At 43.1% G+C, this 24132-nt stretch overlaps 1 protein-coding gene across 1 annotated transcript in view; it reads left to right on the forward strand.

Moving 5' to 3' along the window:
• scara5 (scavenger receptor class A, member 5 (putative)) overlaps positions 1–21189 on the forward strand; it is a 43901-nt gene extending 22712 nt beyond the window's left edge. The window contains exons 5-11 of the mRNA XM_061091890.1: positions 47–173; positions 260–428; positions 7610–7690; positions 10405–10512; positions 12913–12978; positions 17670–17858; positions 21056–21189. Coding sequence (XP_060947873.1) covers positions 47–173; positions 260–428; positions 7610–7690; positions 10405–10512; positions 12913–12978; positions 17670–17858; positions 21056–21189 — 874 coding nt within the window. The remainder of the gene's footprint in view (positions 1–46; positions 174–259; positions 429–7609; positions 7691–10404; positions 10513–12912; positions 12979–17669; positions 17859–21055) is intronic.
• The last annotated feature ends 2943 nt before the right edge of the window (positions 21190–24132 follow it).

Raw genomic sequence — 24132 nt, forward strand, 5'->3', positions numbered from 1 at the left:
CACAGTTCAATGAACGTTTATTTGTTTCCGCTCTTCTTTCTCTCAGGGAAACCTCAGGGAAGGTGAGCGGGCTGAGAGAGAAACTGGACGACGTCAACTGGACGGTGGGAGCTGTCAATCACACCTTCAGCAATGACATCAGCGTCCACAACCTGAAGATACAGGACTTACAGGTTCGTCACAGACTCATCAAATTGTCTTATTCATCAAATCACTGAGGAGACGGAGAAGACAAAACTACGCTCGTTCTGTTGCTCAGATCCAGATCAGCAACATCACGGAGGACACCAGCAGTTTGTGGGTGACCCACATCCACACGGAGGCGCAGCTGAGGAACGAGATGGAGATCCTGAACACCATCACTGAGGACCTCCGTCTGAAGGACTGGGAGCACTCCCTCAGCCTGAAGAACCTCACCATCCTGGAAGGTGCGTGTGTCGCCTGCTGCTCTGAGGGCCGGAGTGAACCAGGAGGCAATTGATCAGTGTCGCTCTTTGACTGATTCGTTCAAACTGGGATGAAACAGCTTTAAGTCTTTTTTTAAGGGGTGTAGCCTTTTTAGCTCTGACACCTAAACTTACTATAGGATTTATACTGTGGTTCTGTTTTTACTGGTCCGAACATGTCCTCCCAAAATGTTCTCCCCCTCTAAATTCAGCTTTACACTCCAAGGAAAGCACATGTTAGATGGTTGATATCTCCAGAATCCCCGTACTCCCTATCTGTAACTTTCTAAAACAGCCACACCTTCCTTATACCCTGGTTGGTGAGTTGTATGGAGGTGAGGAAACAGCCAGATACTGTTTTTCCCATTTTTTTTACGATATTGCGTGACCTTCTCTATGATTGCCGGCTTTTCGCAATCAATTAGCTCCACTGTGGTTTGTGCAAACCTGCATATCTACAACATATCACCAGCAGCGTTTTCTACCTCGCCAGCATTGCGTGAATAGTTGAGGTTACTGATTGTGGTCCGGCTCCTTGTGAGTGACCCCCGCCCCGTCGAAAAACTGCAGGAGTTGCAGAAGTATGATCGGTTCGAATTCCCCTCGGTTTACGCTCCACCTGAAACCAGAACCACTTCTGCTATTTATCAAGAATCAGAATAACAGAAGTTAGCTGCAAAAATCTAAGTTTGTTTTAAATATTAAGATAAATTGGGAGGAAATGTGGTGTTAAGTTAGGCAGCAAATGTCAGAGATTAACATCATGTTAGCAGTGAAAGAATTGGGTCATTCATCAAAAATGGACTTTCTGGATAATTGTGTCGTGCATTTTTGCAAAACAACAAAAACATATTTCCTGTACGTTGGACTTTGTATGAAATTTACAAAACAAGACCCTTGTGCCTTATTAAAAAAGAGAGATATGTAGTGTTCAAATAACCAGGGTCAGAGCGCGAGGAAAACCTGGGAGTGAAGCACCAGAACGTGAGAACTCCGGGTGGAATCCATCCCTTTGGGTGGAACTGAGTTCTGCAAAAAGATCATTTACAACAGCTCGTCTGAGCCGATGCATGTTTGCAGTGAGCTCGAACGTAACTGAACCCCGGCATGAAAACCTGATTTTTACACCGTGGGATTTACGATCCCCGGGGTATTGAGCAAACTCTGAATGTTCTTCCTCCAATCTGTCCAGAGCTGATTAGTGCCGACTGGGTCCGACTCTGGCTGCCAGCGCACCGAGTGACTTCCCTGGCTTGTTAGAATCAGAATAGGTATTTCATGATGTAATGCTGGCAGGGGAACCGGGCCCGAGCTGATTGATGGCAACTCGAAGCGAACGGGACCCCCGATCTCGTGTCTGCTTTGCATGTGGGTGGGATGGCGTCTTTTTTTCTCTTTCTCTTGAGCCTGGAAACAATTGTGGGTTAAATTTAGACGCTGGATCCAGAACGAAAACCCAACCGCTCAGCTCTGTCATTACTTTTAGTTCTGCTGCCCATTTGTTTGTCGTTAGCTCAAGGTCACCTTCGCCAAGAAAAGCTTTTACATCTCCGTCCATGTTTATCCTCCTCTCTTCTGTTCTCGTGCCTCCTTTTGTTTTCTTTCATCCTCTTTTATCTCCTTGTTGGTTTGACTCTCTAATTCCTCGAGGATTCACGTCATTCCCGTCGCACTTGACTTGTTTTCTTAATCTTAAAGAAACAGGAGAAGCTGATTGAAATGTCGCCCGAGGTCTCTCCTCATGGGGGATGAGTTGTGTTGCCGCCACAGGTTGTAAATAACTACACAACATTGTGTTATTAACAGTAACAGCTGCTCACTCAGGGTAAAGGCATCACTTTTAATGTGTTAATGAGAGTTTACACACTGCGACACACATGAGGTCATCATCAGACGGTGTCTCGTTAGTCACCAGATGTCGGTTCTTTCAAAGGCCGGTAACAGTAATTTGGCTAAACTGTAAAATAATCTCCTGAAGCAGATCATGTAAATTGACTGAAAGCTTCAGAACAGCTACTAAATTGACTTTTTGATAGATCTGTTTCTTGGAGAATAAAGAGCTAGGACACAAATATGAAATCAAGAGAAAGGAATTCTACTAAATGTACATTCTGAAACGTCGCCCACTAGGGGTCTCTTCATCAAAGCAAGAACAAAAGACCTAGTTTGATGATGTCGTGAAGCAGCGTGGGGTCATGGCAAATTATGTTCAGGTGAGGTCATGTGTTTAAGCTTTAATAATGTTATGCAAGAAATGGCAATAATTGATAATGATCCAATACAAACAGTGGAAGGGTGGAACAGCAGACTAATTGGCTAACAGTATGTTTTTACTTTGTCGTACATCATTTGCCACGGGACTTCTAGCAGAGACTTATTTTGGATGGCAAAATATATAACATATATCTAGTTGAGATTTTAATGACAAATCTTTACATATTCCAAGTTTAGCTGCGTTTCTTGCTTCTGTGAACACAGTGATGTGACGTCAGTTAACGAGATGAGCTGCACAACACGAAGAGTTTCCAGCACTTTCATCCAAAAAGTGATTAAATGGCTAAACCAGTCATTAATTACTGCACTTCCATGAATTATTAAAAAGACAGATTAAAAGGTTTGTACAGCAGGAGCCAAAATCTTTTCACTTACAGTCTCTCAAATGGGTCAAACTCCCAAAACACTGAGTCCTCAAATTTCCATCATGTAACTCCATGTGTCTTTTATTTGCCCTTAGAGTTTGAGTAAATACCTGAACCTTTCAAACTCCACACTCGCAGTTTGCAACAGGCTTTCTGTGCTTCAAGCTTAATTAATAATGACGTAACAGTCACTATCGACTGAGAATCCACCCCAAGAGCCGCCTTATCTCTCCCTTGTTATCTGCACTCTTCATTTCTACGCAGGCACTCAGAGTTAATTCCGGCGTCTTGGTTCCAGCTCAGTTATGAAATCCGACCGCACAGAGTGTCTCTCCTGCCCGGATGCTGACAGCGGCGTCGGTGGAGCTGGTGTTTTGACGGAGCAGCGGCGTCCAGCCTCACGCCGCCTCGTGTTGGGCTGCGCTCCGTTTCCATCGCCCAGCTCTGCTCCCATCCCAGTTAGCGTCATGGTCATTCCAAGCCAAACATTCCCAGCCACGGTGCGTTTGCTCCGTTGCAGTTGGTCGACTCGCGGAGGGCGATTTGACTTTCAGCGGACACCTCTAACCCACCTTCATCTGTTGCCTGAACTCTGTGTGTTTTCCCGTGTATTTAAAAGCCTGTGTCATTCAAAGTATTATGAGCTCATAGGCACATTAAGTGTTGGAGTCTCCACCTTGTAAAACCCATTAAGAAAAAGTGAAAACCTGCCAGAAAGCAGAACAGTTCAGATTTCACATGTCAGAAGCCAAGGAAGGACACGTTAAGTGTGTGAGCCAGTGTGGTGATAAAAAATATTGTGTGATTGGTGAAATGGCTGCGAGTCCCTCCCTGGTATTCCCCTCTCTCCTTTCTTGTCATGTTTCTGGCCCATATTCATATCCCTCCCTCCTCTCTCTGTTTCCTTTCTCTCTCTTCTCCGCTCTTTTATCGGCGTAAATCAAAAGCACCTTCCGCTCGGGTTTCACAACTATCTTTCAAATTGACGGGAGCATACATGTTTGTGGTTGTATGTGAGGGAGAGCGTGCACGTGAGCTCCCTCGGTGCACGTGTGTGGCATGAAATCATTTCGTTTGAGTAACTTTAACATCTAAAATCTTTGTTGTTCTTCTTTACATGTTTGGCCTCCATCAGGTTTATGCTGCGTGCTTTCATTGCGTCATTAAATAACAACTATGCGGTCAACACAGTGGAGCATTCAGCTGCTAAAGATCCCGACATTTCCTTAAAGAGCTGGTGGAGACCAAAAACTGAGCAAAAATGTGATTTAAGTTCACGTACATGACCTTAAATGAAAGTTTAAGTTTGAGGAAAACTGCATATTAACAAAATGTCGTCCTTATAGGCCGATTGGGTTTGTTGTCAAGACGAGACAATGGTCACATATATCATGGTCTTTCTTGTAGATATCAATTTTAATGCTCCTCCACCTTTAGTCTCCTTTTTTGGATCTCATGGCAGCGTCCAACTCCTTCCTCATTTGGGGCTGATTGTCAACCAAATTCATTCTAAGGAAAAGCAAATGCAGTTTTTCTGCAGGAAGAGGAAAAGTGAATGAATCTAAAGTTTCTGGAGCTCAAAGAGTTGCAGCCTTTTTGAGGATCAGGGCAATATCTCTTAACTCTAAATGCAAAACACGACTCTCCACATCTTGATAGTTGCATTTAATTTGTGCTGACACAACCGTGACCTTTTGGCTCAGAGAACAAAGATCTAAACTGTATTTATTGTGTTTGCTGCATCTACACCCATTTTTCTCATTCGTGCAGAATCACTTAATCACTGAACCTCGAGGAAGTTTCTCCGCGTCATGACTCGACTTGACCCTTGACAGATGTGCGAGCATTTGCATGAAGAGCTCCGAGGCCAAAAAACACACAAAAACATGAAGTCACGGGGGTTTGTCATGCCGCATCAGTGACGTGAAAGTTAGGACGGATGATCTGTTGTTGCTGAGAGTCGCTGTGCAGCAGCTCGTTCTTTAGTTCAGAGCCGAGGCCTGGAAACATTCACAGCGTCTGATGGCCGTTAATGTATATTTTGAGTGGCATGTTTGTTTTACTAGTGAAGAGCTCCCCGGCTCCGTCGAGGCCACCTCACACACACACACACACACACACACACACACACACACACACACACACACACACACATACAGAGACACACTCACACGCTAACACAACCTCACACGTCAACCTTCAATTTCCTTTTGCACTGTTTTGTGCAAACAAATGAAATATTTTGCGAGAGAAAGACGAAAACAAACATCAATTAGTAAATGAATATCATAACCACCATATTACCCGAGGATTAACCCAGATCCAGACATAGTAACGTCCTTGTTTGCGATGCTATTTTTTTAGACGTATACTTTTTTGCAAGCAACTGGAAGAGTTTTACAAAAGAAAAACTGAGAAAAGTTGGTTGTAAATCAGGTTTTCAGTTGGCTCACTATCCAGGATAACTGCCCTGAATCCTCAATTGGAGTATAAATAGTATATAGATATATATTATGACATATATTTAATACATCCATTGAGCATTATAGCCTGCGTGTGACCCTCATCCATCTGTTCTTCATCACCACATCCTGTTTCCTCCTCATCCCTGATCATGTCTTTATATCGTTTCTCATGGAGATAAACACTCATGTTGTCCCATCAGAGATCTGTGCTGGACCGTGAGACGCGTCACTCTGCAGCAGATTGTCTTATCCAAACTGGACGTCGGACAGCGGCGCCGGCGCTCCTCACCAGTGTTGTATTCCCGGACGACGGGTTGATCCCGGAGGGGGGGGGGCGGCTCGCTCGGCTTGTTATTGTTGAAACTCCGTCAGCTGAATGAACAAGTTGGACCCGGAGAGCCAAGAGATTAATAATGTGAAGCTCTGCTAAAACAAACTTTTAACAAGGACGCAATTTCTCCAGGACCACCGGGATGAAGTGTCATCTCCAGAGCTGATGCACGCACACAGATGCTTAGTACACACACTTCTCTACTGCAGAACCTGTGAGGACCCTGAGGATGAGTTGAACAAACTATAACTTTAAAATCAGACTATTTATAGTGTGAATAAATGGGAATGAAAGGCGCATGTTAGGAACTGAGTATTCTTCAAAGTCAAGTATGTAACAATTCATCATTAGAATATCTAAAAACAATTCAATTTTGTTTGTTTAGCACCAAAACACAACATACATAACTCTTTATCTTTACACATTAAGGTCAATCCTTTTAAAACTATACCATCCAAGGGTAAAAACTTGTTGACTTGTGCACTTACATCATCCAAATTGTTTCCAACAATGTTCAAACCCAGAGAAATGATTCTATCCATGGTAACAGGGACCTAAGTTACATATTGCATTTTTAACTCTGAAGTCTTCATCACTTTGAATTGTGATTGACGGCGAAGACAAATAAGATGAATTATACATTCTCCTCTGGTGGATAATAGAAACCTAAACCTGACTGACCAGATTTTAACTATTGTTTAGATTGTCATGAATCGTCCCTGGTCCCCATCATCGAGTCCTCCTGCCTCATGTGAACCTCCGACTCCTCCTGGAACCAGCAGCAGATGAACGTTTTCACATTTGCTACCGATAACATTAGCCCCAGATATTCATGTGTACCCAAAGGGACGCATCCTAATGACCACGGTGGCCACTTGATGTTCGTCCCTAAGTGGACCCACATGTGAAGCAGCCGGAGGCGACAGCAGCAGCAGCAGCGGCAGATAGATGTGAATCTCAAAGTCCCTCAGCAGATTCTCAGCATCACAAACCTGCAAATTAAGAACTTCAGAGAATCATTGGAACCTCTGGACATGTGCTGGACAATAACAAGCGCCGCACTGCTAAGCATTCCCACAAGTTGTGTTGTTAAACATGTGGTTTCCATTGTGGCCAGACCTCTTGCGCTCTCTTCTCTCCCTCTGCATCTCTCTCGTTCTCTCTCTTTCACTCACTATTGGGCTTTTTTTTTTACTCACTCGCTCCAAGAACAACAAACCTTTTGGATTGAGTCCTTGGACCAGTTGTAAGTCCCAGTTTGGCCTTAATTCCGCCAGTGTTTGTATTTGCTCTAATAAATGAGGAATTTGACTTTTTTATGATTTCATACAAATCTGCAGGTCTTTGGTCCCATTTGTTCCCTTTGCAAGTGATAATCTGCTTTGACAACATGTTTTAATGATGAACGCTCTTCTCATCTCGGTGTAATATCAGAGAGTCTCAGTGCAGACGGAGGCAGAGTTTAACTTTATTTCTACTTTTAAATCATTAATCAATTATTTGTGCTCAATGAAAAGTTTTCTTGGGTTTCTTATTCTCCAGCAATAGTTTGTCTTTCACTAAGAATTATTTTCAATGCTCGACCTCTATGTTGCCGCAAGCTCCTCTCTTTACATTTGTAATGGTTCTACATAAGTACAGAACTGTGTAAATAACACATTTTGCAGCAGTGATTGAGTTTTTTTATGCTTTACATCATCATGACCATATTTTTTCTTCTTTCTGCAGGGCCTCCGGGACCTAAGGGAGATAGGGGTGACACTGGACCATTCGGGGCCCCTGGGGCCCCTGGCTTGACTGGCCTAAGAGGTGGGTACAGCCAGGATGACCCTACTATTAATACCCAGGTCCAATGACTCTGCAGTATTAGAGGTTACATTTAAATTTGTAAATGGACCATATCATCATTTTGGAGCTAATAACAGTTAAGGTTGAAACCACAGTATTGATCACATAATACTGTTCTTATATATTTTGGGGGGAGAGAAACCCTAATAAAACATGTCACCAACCAGATGTTTTCATCTATTGTACAAGTAAGCAGATAAATTCAGTCAGTCTGTGGTTGAACCAGAAAATTTACTAAATTTAACGGTTGGAAAATCTGAATTTTGTTCATGAATTTAGAGGTCGATGGTCCAAACCTCAGCTTGGGAGATATGTTAGTTCAGACTCAGAGAAAGTGAGGATGGGCGTTTCAAAGAACTCTAAATGTTTAGTGACTTAATGAAAGTGGAGTAATGAGTACAACTTCAGGAAATGTCGGATCTTCTGATTTACTCCCTTGAGTTGTTTGGATGGTCATGGTAGATGGGTTACATTTCATTAAATTAAAGAAGATTTAGGTTTGAAAGTTAAGTAGCATGAAAGTGGAGAATCTTTTACACAACACAGACGTTGGCCTGGATTCTGACGCAGCTCTGCTTTGTGTTCAGTGACATTAATAAAAACAACGAGCAGGGAGAATAAAAGGTCAAATAAATCCTCTTGAGAAAACAAGGCACTCGACTCGTGATGGAGATTAAGTTTCCAGGAGGGACGGCTCGTCTGTCTCTGTCTTGGAGGTAATTCCTCAAAAGCCCCAAACACCAACCTTGGTCCAGGCAGAATCTGGCTCTTCAGGAACCATGAAACCACAATATTACATCGTTACTGTAAAAAGCAAACAACAATATGACTCCAGATGTTTCGGGAAGCCCCTCCAGCTCGGTACCTCTTGATCCATCCATCCCCCCCCCGCCCGACCTGTCATCGTCTGCTCCATTCTCCTCCACCGATACACTCTCACATGGCTTTTCCAAAAGCATTATCTTCCTGCTGAAAGGGACACCCCCCCTCTAGTGCCGTAGTTCCAGGAAAAAAGTCAATGCAAAGAATTCTTCACTGCAGGGGGGGGGCGTGCTCATTATTAGCCAACATTAAAAGCTAGGAAACCCCCCAGGGCCAAAACATAGACAAAACACAACAGCACCAGTGTTCTGGTAACAGCTGTCTCTGTATCTGAGCTATTTCATGTTTTACTTATTTAGAAAAAGTAAAAGTACTTGTACTCGGTAACACTGAGTACTAGAGAGATTGTAAATCTAAATTGTAAACAACTACATTCTCTCTGTGTAAAACCTGTATAATTAATGACATGAGCAGAAATTGAAATTGATTTTTTTCCTCCTTTCTATTAACAAACCTTCGATCCAATCTGTTTGTGATTCAGCTCTTTGACTCCACTTGCAGCCGAACCTTCCTCCACTGGCTCCAGACTTTGATTGATAGCATTTTCCTGATGTTTTTTTTTTTTTAAAGGAGGAATAATTGATCTCCTCTTGCAGCCGAGAAACAGAAAAGTGAAGAAAACCCGACATCAGATCTCACTGGTTTGTTTTTGAGTTTCTGGCTCAGATTCAGTTTAATTATTTCATTCAAGCCGCTGAGCCGTCACAACAGTGTCATCAGAGCTTATCACAGCAATCAGCAATTCATTAAGTTTGTGTGTGTTTAGTGTAAACACATGTTTCATTGTGTTGCCGTGACTCAGGACTGGAGAGTTACCAGGAAATCTGAGGGAACAAAAGATTTTCTCCAAGTGAGTGATGACGGAGGAGTTGACAGAGCAACGTGAACATTAGAGCCAACGTCTTGAAATCTTTGTTTTCATGGTATCAAGCTTTAAAGAGCAGCTTATTGGATCTGAGTCATCAAGTCGTCATGTTACTGACTGTTTGAGAAGATGGACGACGGGAGAGCTCCCAAAAGTGAAGCCAAACCACGAGGCATGAAACTAAGTTCAAGTTTTCACTTTAGATGTTATGACGCTGATGTTTGTTCAAGAGTTCATGTTTCCTTATGAGTTTGGTTTCAAATGATTTGGCCCATTTAATCCAATAAAAACATGCAACATGTAAACATGACAGATTTTGGGATGAATTTACAAGATTGTTATTTTCTAGTGGTGGAAAAGTTTCTTCAAATGTGTCTGTGGGAGCTTGATACCACTGCAGCCGCACTGACTCTCATACTGGTTATTTCTAATGAAACCAGTAGGAACCAACTCAAGCTGTTGAGATTGAGTTAATAAAAATCCAGATTTCTGATTCCCTGCAGACACACACGCAGGAATGCACACGATGAATCCACCTCTTCTGTTATTTACAGTTTCATTCTCAGAATCAGACGCAGTTTTCATCTTTAATAGTCTTTTACATGGTGTCAATTAGTGAACGTGTGAGAATCTGGTCGGCAGATTTTTGTTCCTGCTGGTTCAGAGCCAGGCTAATTGCTTCCCCCTGCTTCCAGTCATTATGCTAAGCTAAGCTTATTGGCTGTAGTTTTATATTAACTTTAAATGAACTGTTGGTTTGAATGTAACAACAAAGATGACAAAGATTAAAACAAAACTCACGATAACTGAGACACTTTGCACGATGTCATGGCTCGTGCTGAGGAGAACCTGAGACCAGAACAGTTTTCTTATTGATTTGTTTGTTTGTTGTTGACTGAACTCATTTCTGTGTGTTTGTGTGTTTCAGGGTTCACGGGAGAAAAAGGCCTCCAGGGCCCGCGTGGCGTTAAAGGGTCGGTCGGGGTCGAAGGCGTTCAAGGAGAAAAAGGAGATGTTGGACCTGCTGGGCCTAGAGGTAGGGTGGTAATAACTCATACTAACCAGTACATGATATATATATATATATATAACTCTATATACAGGATTTACTTTGATACTTCATCACTTAAGGGTTGATTTTTGCTGATTCGTTGGTCTTCATCACTTCATCAGAACCAAGAACAAACAGCACAGATTACTCACTTATGAGAATAATATAATAATAGTTAATAATCCCAATTTACAGTGTAAAGCTTCATACAGTCAGGATTCTGATTGACTGGTAGTTTTCAATTGTTTCCATTTCCACTGTAAAATGAATATATCTTTGACATCAGCGAACACATTCATCAAACTGCCTTCGCCCTTCCCTTCTTCTCCCGTCCTCTCCCATCATCCATTTATCCAGATCGGTTCATATCCACACAAATCTCTGGGGTGTTGATATCTCCACCAGCTGGACACTGCCAGTGATAACCAACACACACACACACGCACACAGACAGACACACACACACACACACACACACACACACACTCCGCTCTGTGGAGGGAATCATAGCCGTGACTAACATGATAAGGCGCTGCAGTCTGTCTTGTGTCGACCTGTCATACTGTATATATGTGTGTTTGTTTAGCCAACAGCTGTTGCCAATCACATCTGGGTTTGGCTGAAGTTTTCCGGTGTTGCCGTCACTCACTCGTTCTCTGACCCTCGACTGTTTTGTCGTTGTGGCTCAAAACTGAAGAACCAGACTCCACCGTAGTTTTATTTATTATTATTTATTATGGTCCCTGTCACATCCGAGATCAGCCCCTTCAATAAAACCCCCGACACTGGACACGTCGTCTGATTGACGCATATCGTGTCAAGAAAAGCTCCAAACAGAAGAAAGACACAACAAGTGGAGAGCGACAATGTGTGTCTGTGCTTTCTACCGTCTGGGTCCCGGCGGTGGTGGGTTTAACAAACCAGTGAAGAGTTTATAGAGCGACTGGTGTGAGCGTGGCCTCGGAGTCAGGAGTCGCTCAGCGGTGAAGAGAGGAGGGATCAGGGTGGGGAAGCTTCCTGGTTTCTTCTTATAGATGGAGAGTGTTTGTGTGTGTGGGGGGGGTGGGGGATGGGGGGGGCAGGGTTAGAGGTGCTTGGATTTAAAGCATCACAGATCTGCAGAGTTTAAAGCTGGAATCTTCCTGTATCTGATTGACCAGTTTTTAGGGTTAAAGGTTAATAAAATGATGAGAGTCGAGGGTTAAAAAGTTATAATTGGACCTCTCCAGATAAAAATGTGGCTGAAAACATAAACGTTCTCTTATTCTGAGATATTTTACTGGATAAGTGAAAAGTTTGACTTATTGATGAAGTGAAAAAGTCTTCCTCCTCTGTGTCTGCACACAATCGTTTGGCAGTGACTTTTACTGGACGTTGAAATAAATTAGTCTGGATGAAAGTCCCTGGAGCGAAAAGTTGTGATTAGGGAAACTTTAAGTATTTAAATCGCAGCCATTCAGATTCATTGTGTATTAAAATCAGTTTTAAATCAAACACATCTGTGGCCTCCTGCGGCTCAGCAGTGGATTAGTGATGTGTTTCTTTTTCCTGCCGTGTTATTTAGTTGTGAGGCTGCGGTCAGAACTGAGGTGATGCTCACAGCGCAGGACGCCACAGACAGGGTGTGGTGCACTAATCACACACGGACACACGTGCACTGAATGCGACTGAACGCCACCTCGCCCGCTGCCCTGCGGTCCTGGACGGGAAAAGTACATTTAAGGTGGGACGAATGCCGAAGTTTGAAGCTGATCCTCTCGCAGCTTCATGGCAAAAACCAGACTTGTGGTTTCAAACGTGAGAATTAGCAACGACTGACGACGGACTCTCTGTCTTTGGAAGAGAATCATATTTTGAAATGAAAACAAAGGAGGAGAAGTCGTTTCCAGGCGTCTGGTTGGACGGAGGTGTCGTGCGTAAACGTAGCGTAATTCTCCAGAAACCACAAATGGATGGAGTTTTACTTATAGTCATTCTGTGGTTTTGCGATGCATTAACTTTTCCACTAAGCAAACACTGTAAAAAATAAAATAAAAACATACCTTCACCCTGGCTTTACTGTGGTTTATACTTCTATCTTTTCTCTTACGCCTACTTCTCTTTCAAACCTCATCCACCCGACATTTAGAGTTAAAATAAGCACAGGATGCAGAGCGGTGTCCACTATTTTTACATGTTATGTACATCCCAGTCAGGCGGTTACAGAACCGGCTATTTCAGAGGCTGCTAAGAAGTTATAAACGAGAGGAAATGGGTGGAGAAAAGGTCTTTTTACTAACACTAAATCTGTCTGTGGTTGAAATGTTGTTAATAAAGGGTCCTGTAAGATTCATTTCTGCTCCTGTACAGTTTGAATAATTCTCTCTTTGTGTGTCCTTTCCTCAGGTGACAGAGGAGAACGGGGGCAAAGGGGGGAGAAAGGGGATCGGGGAGACCAAGGAGAGAAAACAGGTGAGAGCAGTAACCTCTTCCTCTTCTGTTTTCCTTCCTGTTTGCACCTGAGTCCTGTAACTGCTGGAAAATTAAACACAAACATCCACCGTGACCCCTGTGACCTGTGGCAAGTTGAAAAAATATACATTTAAAATTGGATTTGTTGTGTTCTGGGGGCCAGTGGGAAGGAGATCGTGCAGGTTTCTCTTTTATTTTTCCTCATGAGAAGTATGTTACAGTCAGAGTTACATCTGTGAGCAGGAGTGACACAAAGAACCCGTGTTTGCATCTGCAGCTTAAATCTTAAAAGGAAACTAATAAAAGAATTAGATTAAAAGTACTACATAGAATAAGGTATTTATATTGAAGCCACATTGAATTACTCTACTCATATACTCTAATGTGGTAAAATCTTAAAAAATGCACTAAAAAATATGAATTAATGATGCACGATAGCTGTCTTAGCAAAGAGTGTAATATGTTTCTCTAAAATGTGGTTAAGTTAGAATATTACGTGGCATGAAATGTAAATATTAACGTTCAAATTCCCTAAAATCCAGGCTCAAGCACTCGAGTAAATAAATCCCTTTTTGGTTCATTCAACATCTCAACTGTGGTTATGTTCACGTGATTTATATATAATACATCAATATTTTGGTAAGATCCTCCCGGGACTCCACTGATGTAACATGAGCACAAACCGTACATCAGGACATTTGATCCAGACTCAACAGTCGGCCGCAGAGAATCACAGATTTACGAGCCGGTGACTTTACGGAACTCGTACGTCTCTGATCCACCTGCCGGCCTGTGCACAGAGCTGAGGCCACTTAAAAGGATCCACAGATCTGCTTCTCCTCTCGCTCTGATCTCAGTGTTTCCGCCACGCGAAGAACAACCACATGGCCTCGTGCACATCAAAAGCCTTCGAAGAAACCATTATACACCGTCAAACACACGAGCTCGTGAACGTTGACTCTGCTCGATACAGAACCGTCAGAGAAGGTTTCTCTCCTCACATCATTTACAAGACATGAATGTTTGATGTCGTTAGAGAAAGTGAGACCACATGCTGCCGGCTGTCAGGAATATTGAATCTGCGTGTGATGCACTTTTCTGTCATCGACCCTCTGATGCATGACTGGGATCTTTTTACCCTTCAAAGCAAACAGTGCATTCCTGTGTGAGCGCACTGACCCCCGGACGTTTTCTGTGTGAAACGCACATTCGTCCACACGTGTCGGGCGTCAACACGAGTTGAAAAATCACCAGTTAGGAGACGGCGTCACCGAAGTGATCCGAGTCGTTTGCAAAACAGAAACAGAGAAAACTTTCATCTGTTGCCTCTGCATCGGTGTTGCTTGAATCGAGGGTGAAGTCTCTTTAATCCCCAGAAACGAACCTGAAGCAGAGGACCAGAGCCGCTACGACTCAAATACAAGTTGATAAGAATGTATTCTCAGCTGCAGCTCGCGGGCTGATGAAGCCAAATTTAGTTCTGTGTCTCTGCAGATGATTTTTCTTATTCTAAATCTTTCCAGATGTTGCACTTTATGTCCCAGGCGAGAAAACTAGAACCCATCGTGTGGTGGGATCACACCAGCTGCGAGCCATGAGTGCTCAGAAGTCGTTACTGGGATACTGGGATCCGAGAGTTAAATCCAACGTAGCCCTCTCGCCTGCTTCCTACAGCCGAGCTCCTGGCGCCCGCGCTCGGACCACACCTCGTTTCAGACTTGGCCTCCGTGTGGATCCACACACCTGCAGAGCTTCACGGCCTGTGATGCTGTTACGCTGCAGAATCTGTAGCAGCATGCCAAGTGCAGCTCTGGAAAGGATTTCAAGTTTCGACTCTAATGACAAATTTATTTCCACCCTGGGACGCAGGATCATGAAAATGCCATGTTACTATAATTACGTGCACGTTCACCTGAAGCCAGAGTTTAAGATTTACTATATACGGTTATTTTCCTTTTAACCACAATTTCTATAAGTCAAACTCTGATTATTCTCCACTCTTCATTCCTGCTCAGTTTTGATTTATACTCTCTTTTTATTTTCTCAACCTGTCACTAAAAGCAGAACAACACAACTCCTCCGCAGTGTTGTGTAATAAAAATGATCCACATTTCTGATTCCCTGCAGACACACACGCAGGAATGCACACGATGAATCCACCTCTTCTGTTATTTACAGTTTCATTCTCAGAATCCGACGCAGTTTTCATCTTTAATAGTCTTTTACATGGTGTCAATTAGTGAACGTGTGAGAATCTGGTCGGCAGATTTCGGTTCCTGCTGGTTCAGAGCCAGGCTAACCGCTTCCCCCTGCTTCCAGTCATTATGCTAAGATAAGCTTATTGGCCGACACTTTATATTAACCGTATTAACCAAAGTGTTGAACTGTTGGTTTGAATGTAACAACAAAGATGACACATATTTAAAAAGCAAATCTTATAAGAAACAAACAGGCAGTGCAAGATTCAAAAGAAGAAAATTGAACAACGTGAAAGACGATAAAATCTGAGTTCAAGCAACTTTTCACAAACAGATGGAGCCGATTAACTTTTGTTCTGAAGCCATCGTTCCCATCCCTCCCTCCTTCCCTCCTTCCCTCCTTCCCTCCTTCCCTCCTTCCCTCCTTCCCTCCTTCCCTCCTTCCCTCCTTCCCTCCTTCCCTCCTTCCCTCCTTCCCTCCTTCCCTCCTTCCCTCCTTCGCTGACTTTCTGCCAGATAAACATTTGTAATATGTGATCACTCCATACTTTGGCCTCCGTCAGGTATCGACAGTCTGGTGCCGCGGCTCGACTCACTTGGACGAGCACCAACAACTCTCCTCTGGTTTCCCCTGGATGTAAACTCTCCATTATAGCATCTCGTATTAATTCCCCTGCTTTCACGGAGAAGAGTTCAAGGCTCGTTATGAAATGTCAAGTTTAGTCCAAATTGGGGAAAGTGTCAATTTAATGGTGAACGTCCTCTGTCCACGGGGAACGTGGAGCTTAAAGAAGTATTTGTTTTGATTTATCACGTTTCTGTCCGTTAGCGTCGCTGTGCTCAACCTGAAAAAGTCATTAACGACATAAAGTTCTCAGTATTTGGTTGAATTCACAGATTTGACGCAAATTTTCCAAACTCTGAAATATATTTTATTTTCTTATATTTCCATCCAAAAAATTGAATTTATAGGTCTTACATGTGGATATTTTATGATTTTTCAAGCACAGTCAGATTGGAGACAAGTGTGCATTACATTAGCAAATGATTTCACCGAGTGATGTGTTGATTTGCTCTAACTACGCCTCTCGAGCAGTTCTTCCCATGGACTCTTATATAAAGATGGACGATACATCTCCACTTCCTCCCACTAACCAGAAATTAAGTATTTTTATTAGTTACTGGAAAAATAAACACTTGAGCAAACATCAGTGTGATAAGAACGACCTCAAATGACAGAAGTCTTTATTTATCGATGTACTTTAACTTCTCAGTTATTCCATGTCCCCCAGGGGACGATTAAGAAGCTTCACTTTTGGCCTTTTTGAGCCCGTGTAGACCTCGAAGTCTGAGCCGACATGAGACATCTGCTCCATGGAGGAGTTCTCTGCTGCATTTCGAAACACGACAGGAACATTTTGTTTTGGTCTTGCCTCGACAATCAAGTCATTGCGCAGTGAATCCTGGGATAGTTTGACCTCGGGAAGGATCCACCTGTTGGAGCCTTTGTTGCTCTGGGGATTATTAATTGTTTTTCAGTACTGACAGAAAGAAAGAGCAGCAGGAAGCTGAAATATCTGGTTTTGATTTGCTGCCTGTGATATGAATGTGTGCAGCAGATATGACAGTCTGATGTTATGGTGGATATTAAGTTATGATGAGCCAGTGAGGGCGAAGTGCTTCACTGTATAATGATTGTTAAATGCTGCACAGTTAAAGTTTATGATGGTCTGATGACACTGATATCCTGTCGACATGATGCGTCTGGAGACACTCTCCAGCACATTGTCAACAGCCCTGTGTGTGTGTGTGTGTGTGTAGGTAGTAATACTCACACACACACGCATACGCACACACACACACACACACACACACACACACACACACACACACACACACACACACACACACACACACACACACACACACACACACACACACACACACACACACAGGAAGAGGAGACATCAGCACTGAGCCCCTTCTCATTTTCATGCCTTTTCAAAACCTCTTTTTATAATGTTTCTCAATCTCTTTTCATTCTTCTTGTCTCTCCTCCATGTTTTCAAATCTTTTTTAGCAACAGCTGCTTATTTTTATCTTCCCATAAAGTGACCGGAGAAACAGATCTTTAACAGATGTTTATCCAGTGGAGTAAATCATTTCTTTTACTGGTCTGTGAGATTATCGCTGGGTTAAAGTATCTTTGTTGTTCAGACAATTAGTGAAACATTTTTTTACACACAATTTCGAAACCCAAGACCTCAGAGTAATTTTCTTTTGTATTCTTAAAAGCTCGATCTGTTCATCTCAGTGTGTTTTCATATCAGTTTGAATTATGACACTTCATTAAATGTATAAACATTCACAAGGGAAACAATCTTCTCAGTGTGAGTTCAGTTAAAATCTGTCTAAACAAATCTTTACAACAATCATTTTGTATTTTTGAATATGCAGATTTTTGTTAACCACACATTTGTGTTTGTGTTGCAGTGGAGGAGACCCTGGTGCGGTTGGTGAACGGGTCGGGTCCTCACGAAGGCCGCGTGGAGGTTTTCCACGAACGCCGCTGGGGGACGGTGTGTGACGACACCTGGGACAAAAAGGACGGAGACGTGGTGTGCAGGATGCTGGGATACCGAGGAGCGTCCGAGGTCCACAAGACCGGACGCTTCGGACTCGGTAAGAGACTCTCAACACCCGCGAGTTCTTCAAGGATCAGCGACAATGTTTTAGAATAAAGAGCGTATAAAAATCCAGCAGGAAATGAAAAAGAAATATCGTTTCCCACGACACACGTCCGTGGTGATATTTCCTGGTTGAAGTTTTGTTCTTTGCCGTGGAGTGGTGTTGTTTTATCGGTGCCCTACAACGCTGCAGGGATTAATATTAAGCTTTTATGAGGAAAGTCATGTGAGCCAGATGTCGTCAAGAAGAGTCTCCGAGGTCGTATCCATCTTCCTCTCTCTCCACGATACATCACTCAGCCTCCGTCCAGGACGACTTGGAGGGAGAAACAGGCTTTTGTTCCAGGGGACGAGCTCCAGACAACAGCAGTGACTAACAGCACGGCTGCACTCAATTTAAAACGAATAATCTGAAATTTAAATTTATGTTTTTTAGATGAGTCATTCACCTTCTTCTCTTCTCGTCTCACTTTACTTTGTGCAAACAGACCAAACCTCGTTCTCTTAATCCTCCGAATCCCTGTGAAATGTTGAGACTCTTTTCTAAATGATCTCTGGGTGTAACCCTGGGATCACACACAGGGTTTGAGCGACTCAACGCCTATTTGTGTGAAAGTGTAAGACATTTGTTGTGACCTCGGCTTGTAAACAGTTCGGTAAGTGTGTGTTGAGTAAACAGTTTGAAAGGTTCGAGTCCGTCAAAGTAAATTCAACGGAGCAGTCGAGGCTGAACGCAGCTTTGTGCACTTTGCCCGACACGTAGTGAACCTGGTTTTCCATCCTGAACTCCTGCACACAGGCTCGTGTGTGTGTGGGATGTCTCATGCTGCTGTCAACTGTCAGCTGATGTCTCTTTGTTGTGTTTTTGAATATTAGAAGCACATGGTGTGACTGAGATGATGGTTTGCTGAACTTTCCCTTAAGAGTCGACCTGTAAATGTAGCATATGGATCAGATTTTGCAGGAATATGCATCATCGAGAGCGAATCAAATAGTTGACTTTCCTTTTTTTGTAGATTCACATTGTCAATTACATTAATGACGCACTGGTCACCTGTTTATTTACAGTTGTTTAATCTTAAAACATATTGTGTGTCCAAATTGCACCAAATCGGCTCATACAAGCGGACATCTCTGTAGTTTCCTGGAGTTAGTAGATGTATATCAACCTTTAAATGCAACATTTGGATCCTCTGTGGCTCCTCCTCAAATGTCTCCCTTTCATTCCCAACCCATGTTTTGTTTCTAAGGGAGCAAAGAGGGTGGCGTCGTATGTCGTGCCAAACTAAAAGCTCTTTGAGAAAGAGAGATTTGATTCTGGATTTTTTTTTGGGGTCAATGTAAACAGAAAATGACTTTAATGCTATAAGTCTGTTTTTCACTTGAGAGTGAATGTGTCCAATGATGATCTAAACTTCATGCTGTTTTATTTTTCTTTTAATATCCTGTTGCGCAACTTGAGCCTTCAATGTAGTCAAAAAAAATCTAAAAACAGAAACGAGCCAAGTTGAAACTTCCCCGAACCCAAGTCCGCACTTTCAAAAAACATATTTCACACTGAACGTATTCCAAAACACAAAAACACACAAAGTCTCCATCAGGTTTCTTTACTGCTGACTCACACTGAAGTTGTCTTAGACGGGTCTTCAAAGCAACTTTCTTCATCTGAGCAACAACACAACATAAAACACACGGAGGGAACCGGGGTCGACTGCAGCGAGAGATTCATGAATCCCAACACGTCTGTGCCGGCTCGTTTCACACGCTGCGGCAGGTTGAGTCTGAAACTCGCTTCCAATGACAAAAGCAGGAAAAGTCCAGGGACTGATGCAGGAAGATGCTGAGTCTGCACAACAGACAACAAAAGTTACGTCGGATACTTATATACATGGTCGGGTTCGTCTGGACGAAGCAGGCAATAGACAATAGTTCCACATTTTAAAAAAGGCAATAGAAGTTGGTATTTAATCTGTAAATACTCTGATGATTTCTGATATTTGATTATTTATTCTGAGATGTGGCGTAAGTTTCCCGTCCCGTGAGCTTCTCTCTCCAGATACTGCTTAAAATATATCATTAACGAGTCGAGCTTAAAACCCTCAGAGTGTGTTCGACTGAAGAGAGCAGCCGAATGCTGTTCCCTCCCGCAGCTGAGTATCCTCTCAAACCCCAGAGTGTCCGGGACTTTCTGAAACTCTCCAGTGGTTCTGCTTTCCCAAACAGGATCCAAAGTTTATAGCGAGAAAGCGTCCTGCCAAAAGATCTGCTGAGCAGCTGGGACGCTTTTATTACCAGATATGATTTTATCTGATGCACGAGTCTGTGAGGAAGCACTCGCAGTTCTCTGCGTCTCATCAGACTCCTATAAAGCAGAATAATCAAAGAAAATTCACGTAAATGCAACCGCAAAATGTTTTTATATCACCAGAAACATGAACAGCTTGACTTGTATTTTGTCCCATCTGTTAACCTGGAGGACCTATACTGCAGCCGGCCACCTGGGGGCGATGGAGATGCCTCTTTTGTTGTCTGTCTTCGTGTACAGTCTGTGTTTATGACCTTTACACTATGTGTGTACACAGAGAGGCAACGTGTTCAGTCTCATCGGCTCCGGTTTCATTTCTCTGACACAGACGAGGGAAAGTGAAGCATGAACAATCCGTCAGAGACACGACGGAGGTTCAGCAGCTGCTGTTCCAGTCCAGATGTGAAGTCTGTCTTGGGCCGCTGCAATTATATTCAAAATTATAAAGAAAAGTTGGGGGATTAGATCCTTTTTCATTCATTGCTTTCCACATGTCATATGTTCTGTAGCGGAGATGGTGGCCTTGTTTTTGAGTTTCCTGGAAAGCGGATCTTCCTGTTTCTCTGTTTATAAACAGTCGTGTTTTTACTGGACAGAATATTTTTCCAAAACAGGACAGAGAAGGAAGCAAAAGACAAAAGAACACAGATGTTAGAAAAGAGGAAATTTAAACAAATGCATGGCCAGGGAACTGGTTCATGGACTCGACTCCCGCCCCCTTCTCTCTGGATCGTCTAATAACCAACCAGAGAAATGAGATATGATCTACAGCTTATTGTAAAGTGGCATAATGACAATATCAATAAAGCTAGCGTTGCCTGATTGAGGCATTTACAGTGCGTCGCTCCCTCTGATGCTTTTCTAACGTGGTCCTTCTCTCTGTGCAGGAACTGGTCTGATCTGGATGGACGACGTGGCGTGCACAGGGACGGAGGACACCATCCACCAGTGCAACTTTCCTGGCTGGGGCAAAACCAACTGCGGCCACGTTGAGGACGCTGGCGTCACCTGCAGCGTCTAACCCGGAGGCTCAACGTCTCCTCAAACTGTGCCTTCCTTTTTCAAGCCGCTTCACGGTGCAAAGACTAAATTCTGGTTTTATCGACTGCGTAGTGAGAGATTTTACTCTCTGATCAACCGACAGGAGTCTTCATCAGACTGGATCCCAGAGCTCACGTGTGAAGGGTCAAAGGTCAGCTTTGTGAAGTTGCCCTCAGAGGCTGATCTGAGATCGGCTGGTGCTTTGTTTTCCCTCCAGTGTGGAGAAAAAAACTGATTTGACGAAATCGCATATTCAGAAATCGTCCGTCGTCTCCGAGCTGCTGACGAGCTGAAGCGGCTCGTAAGGAAACCGATTGGACTGTGATGGACGACCGCTGGTGAACCGAAGTTTCATTTGCAGGCAGCTGCTCTTCTCCGTATCGTGTAGAAATGGCTTTTGTGCTTCATCATATTCCGCCGCTCAGTTAACAGTCATCTGGGGATTTTCAGCCCTGATATCCCAGTTTAAAAAACGCAGCTGAACATTCTCCTGTCACGTATTCTTTCACATCTGAACCGTAACATCTGTGTGTCTTTTAACCTGCTCATCACCAAACCACTGCTTACTCTGTGCTTTATGTTTGTAAAGAAAGTACAAGTCTGCAGCTAACAGGGTTTTGAATTGGACGAGAGTCACTGCCATCGACAGATGAAGTGATTATGAAGGAAAGAGAACAGATGAGTATAAACAGATGGATGCTGGGACGCCTGCCCTGCACAATTTATAACAGTGGGTCTGTCGGTGTTTACTGCCAAACGTTGGGTTGTTTCAGTATTAGTGCACACACACACACACACAAACACACACACACACACACACACACACACAAACACAAACACACAGACTAAACCAACCATAACATACAAGTGTTTTCTTCTAATTGTTACTTCTCTCTCAGTGGGTTTTAAACTTTATAGCTCCTCTCAAATCCAACAAAGTTGGTACCTCCCAAGTGTCCTGGCTCTCGTCTCCGTCTGAGCTTTAAGAACACACCCGACCACACGCTGGAGCAGAACATGTGCAGGAACCTGTCTCTTCACGCAGCCATGATTTATGTATGAAGCAGGAGAATATTTTTCATGCATCGTGAACCTTTCTATCCTCCACGGGCTTGTAGTTAAATTCCCTTCGCTCTTATAATCTGTGGTGTCCTCGATCAAAATGTCTCCGCCCCACTAACATATGAACACCGATATAAATTTGACCGCGGCCAGAACTGACTTTCTCTACCTCATGTTAAAGGGCCGTCTTGGTGTTTGACCTGGTTTCTGTTTTTATACCACGACTGTGTCAGAGAAACCAGATTAAAAAAGTCTTGACAGGAGTTAAAGCAACACAAAAGGGAGTAGTGGGTCGGACACATGTTTGTGTTGTGTATTTTTAGCGGCCCGGAGGCTCTGTGTTTTCCGGGTTTCATCCGTCCGTCACATTCTTGTGGACGTGATATCTCCAGAACATCTTGAGAGAATTTCTTTCAAATGTGGTACAAATGTTCTCCTCTGATCTCACGGATTAGCTGATTTGACTTGTGGCCGGAGGTCAAAGGTCACGGCGGCCTCACACAACATGTTTCTTTGGCCTCTGTAATGTGATATATCAAGTCTGCCTTCAGGGGATTTCTTCAACGATTTGAGTTTTACTTTATTGGATAATCTTTGAGACTTTGTGCGAAACTAAAACGTGTATAATTCATACCATGTTTTATGATGGAGTAACTTTTTATGCATGTCAGCATTACTACAGACTGTTTTTTGTATTGTATTAAACAAGCATAGTTAAAAAACATCACAACTTTTACACCTGAGACCAGAGGGATTTTTAGTTTTAATTTTCACCTTCTTCTGATTGATGTTGAAGATTTTTCACTTTTTTCACAACAGTTTTACAAAAGCAATAATAATTATAATACTTTTGAATGTTTGTCACTGTGACGACCGGGACTTAAAGACACCAACGCTGCACGCTGTGGATGCTGGAGAGTTCAATGTTTCATATTATTATTACTATCATAGCACTCATTAGAGCTGAATGTGTTAATTAACAAATAAGTCAATCAGCAGAACAATTATTGGGAAGAGGTTTGATCCTTTCAAAAATCATTTCACCCATTTTCCTGCTAAAACAATTCCATGGCTTCTGAGTCAGTCGTCTTATAACATTATAAATTGAATATATTTGGATTTTGGATATAAAACGTAAAAAGTGCTCAGGAAAATCATGCTGGACTTTTATTTTTGCATCTAATTTCTGTTTGGTAGAGCGCTTGCCAGCAATCTGATAATCAGTCAGTAGAGGGCACTGCTCTGATGGGGTCATCATTACGATGGGGGGCTACTGTTACTTATATCCCATAGTGCATTGGGGCCATTTTAAAGCGTCCCACCTTGAATCAGAGGTGTGTGGCAGGGGTTTGAAATTGGATCTATGATGAAAGGGCCTCAGCCGGTGTCCAGGGGTCTGAAACACGTGAGGACGTCTTGACTCTTGTGTTTAGTCTGTTAGTTTTGGTCGCTTGATTAAACAATGGCATGTGCACATGTACGTGTTCTCACAGTTCTGAAGATTCTCAGAGCCAGAGTCTGAGTTCGGGATCTTGTGAAGTGTTGCCAGACGGGTCCGGCCGGCACCTGGCAGTGACGCCAGCACCGACTGGGACTCCAAAGGCTTGTTTGAGGATCATGTTCGCAGCAGCCTCCAAAGTATGCAGCTTGATGTAAAGAGGCGGAAGTGGAGTTGTTCTGCAAAGCGTTGCTGCAAGTCAGGGGAGAGAGTGATGAAGAGCACCTGAAGCTCACCCTCTTCATCTTTAACGCTTGGTCTGACTGAAGCTTACGAGGGTTCCCTCTTCGATATGCAGGGCTAGCACTTGTATATCCTGCTCCCCTCATGACTTCAGCCTTGTTTTATTTCCCTCCTGTTGAC

This window comes from Limanda limanda, chromosome 18 (assembly GCF_963576545.1).
Source record: "Limanda limanda chromosome 18, fLimLim1.1, whole genome shotgun sequence".
Taxonomy (NCBI): Eukaryota; Metazoa; Chordata; class Actinopteri; order Pleuronectiformes; family Pleuronectidae; genus Limanda; species Limanda limanda.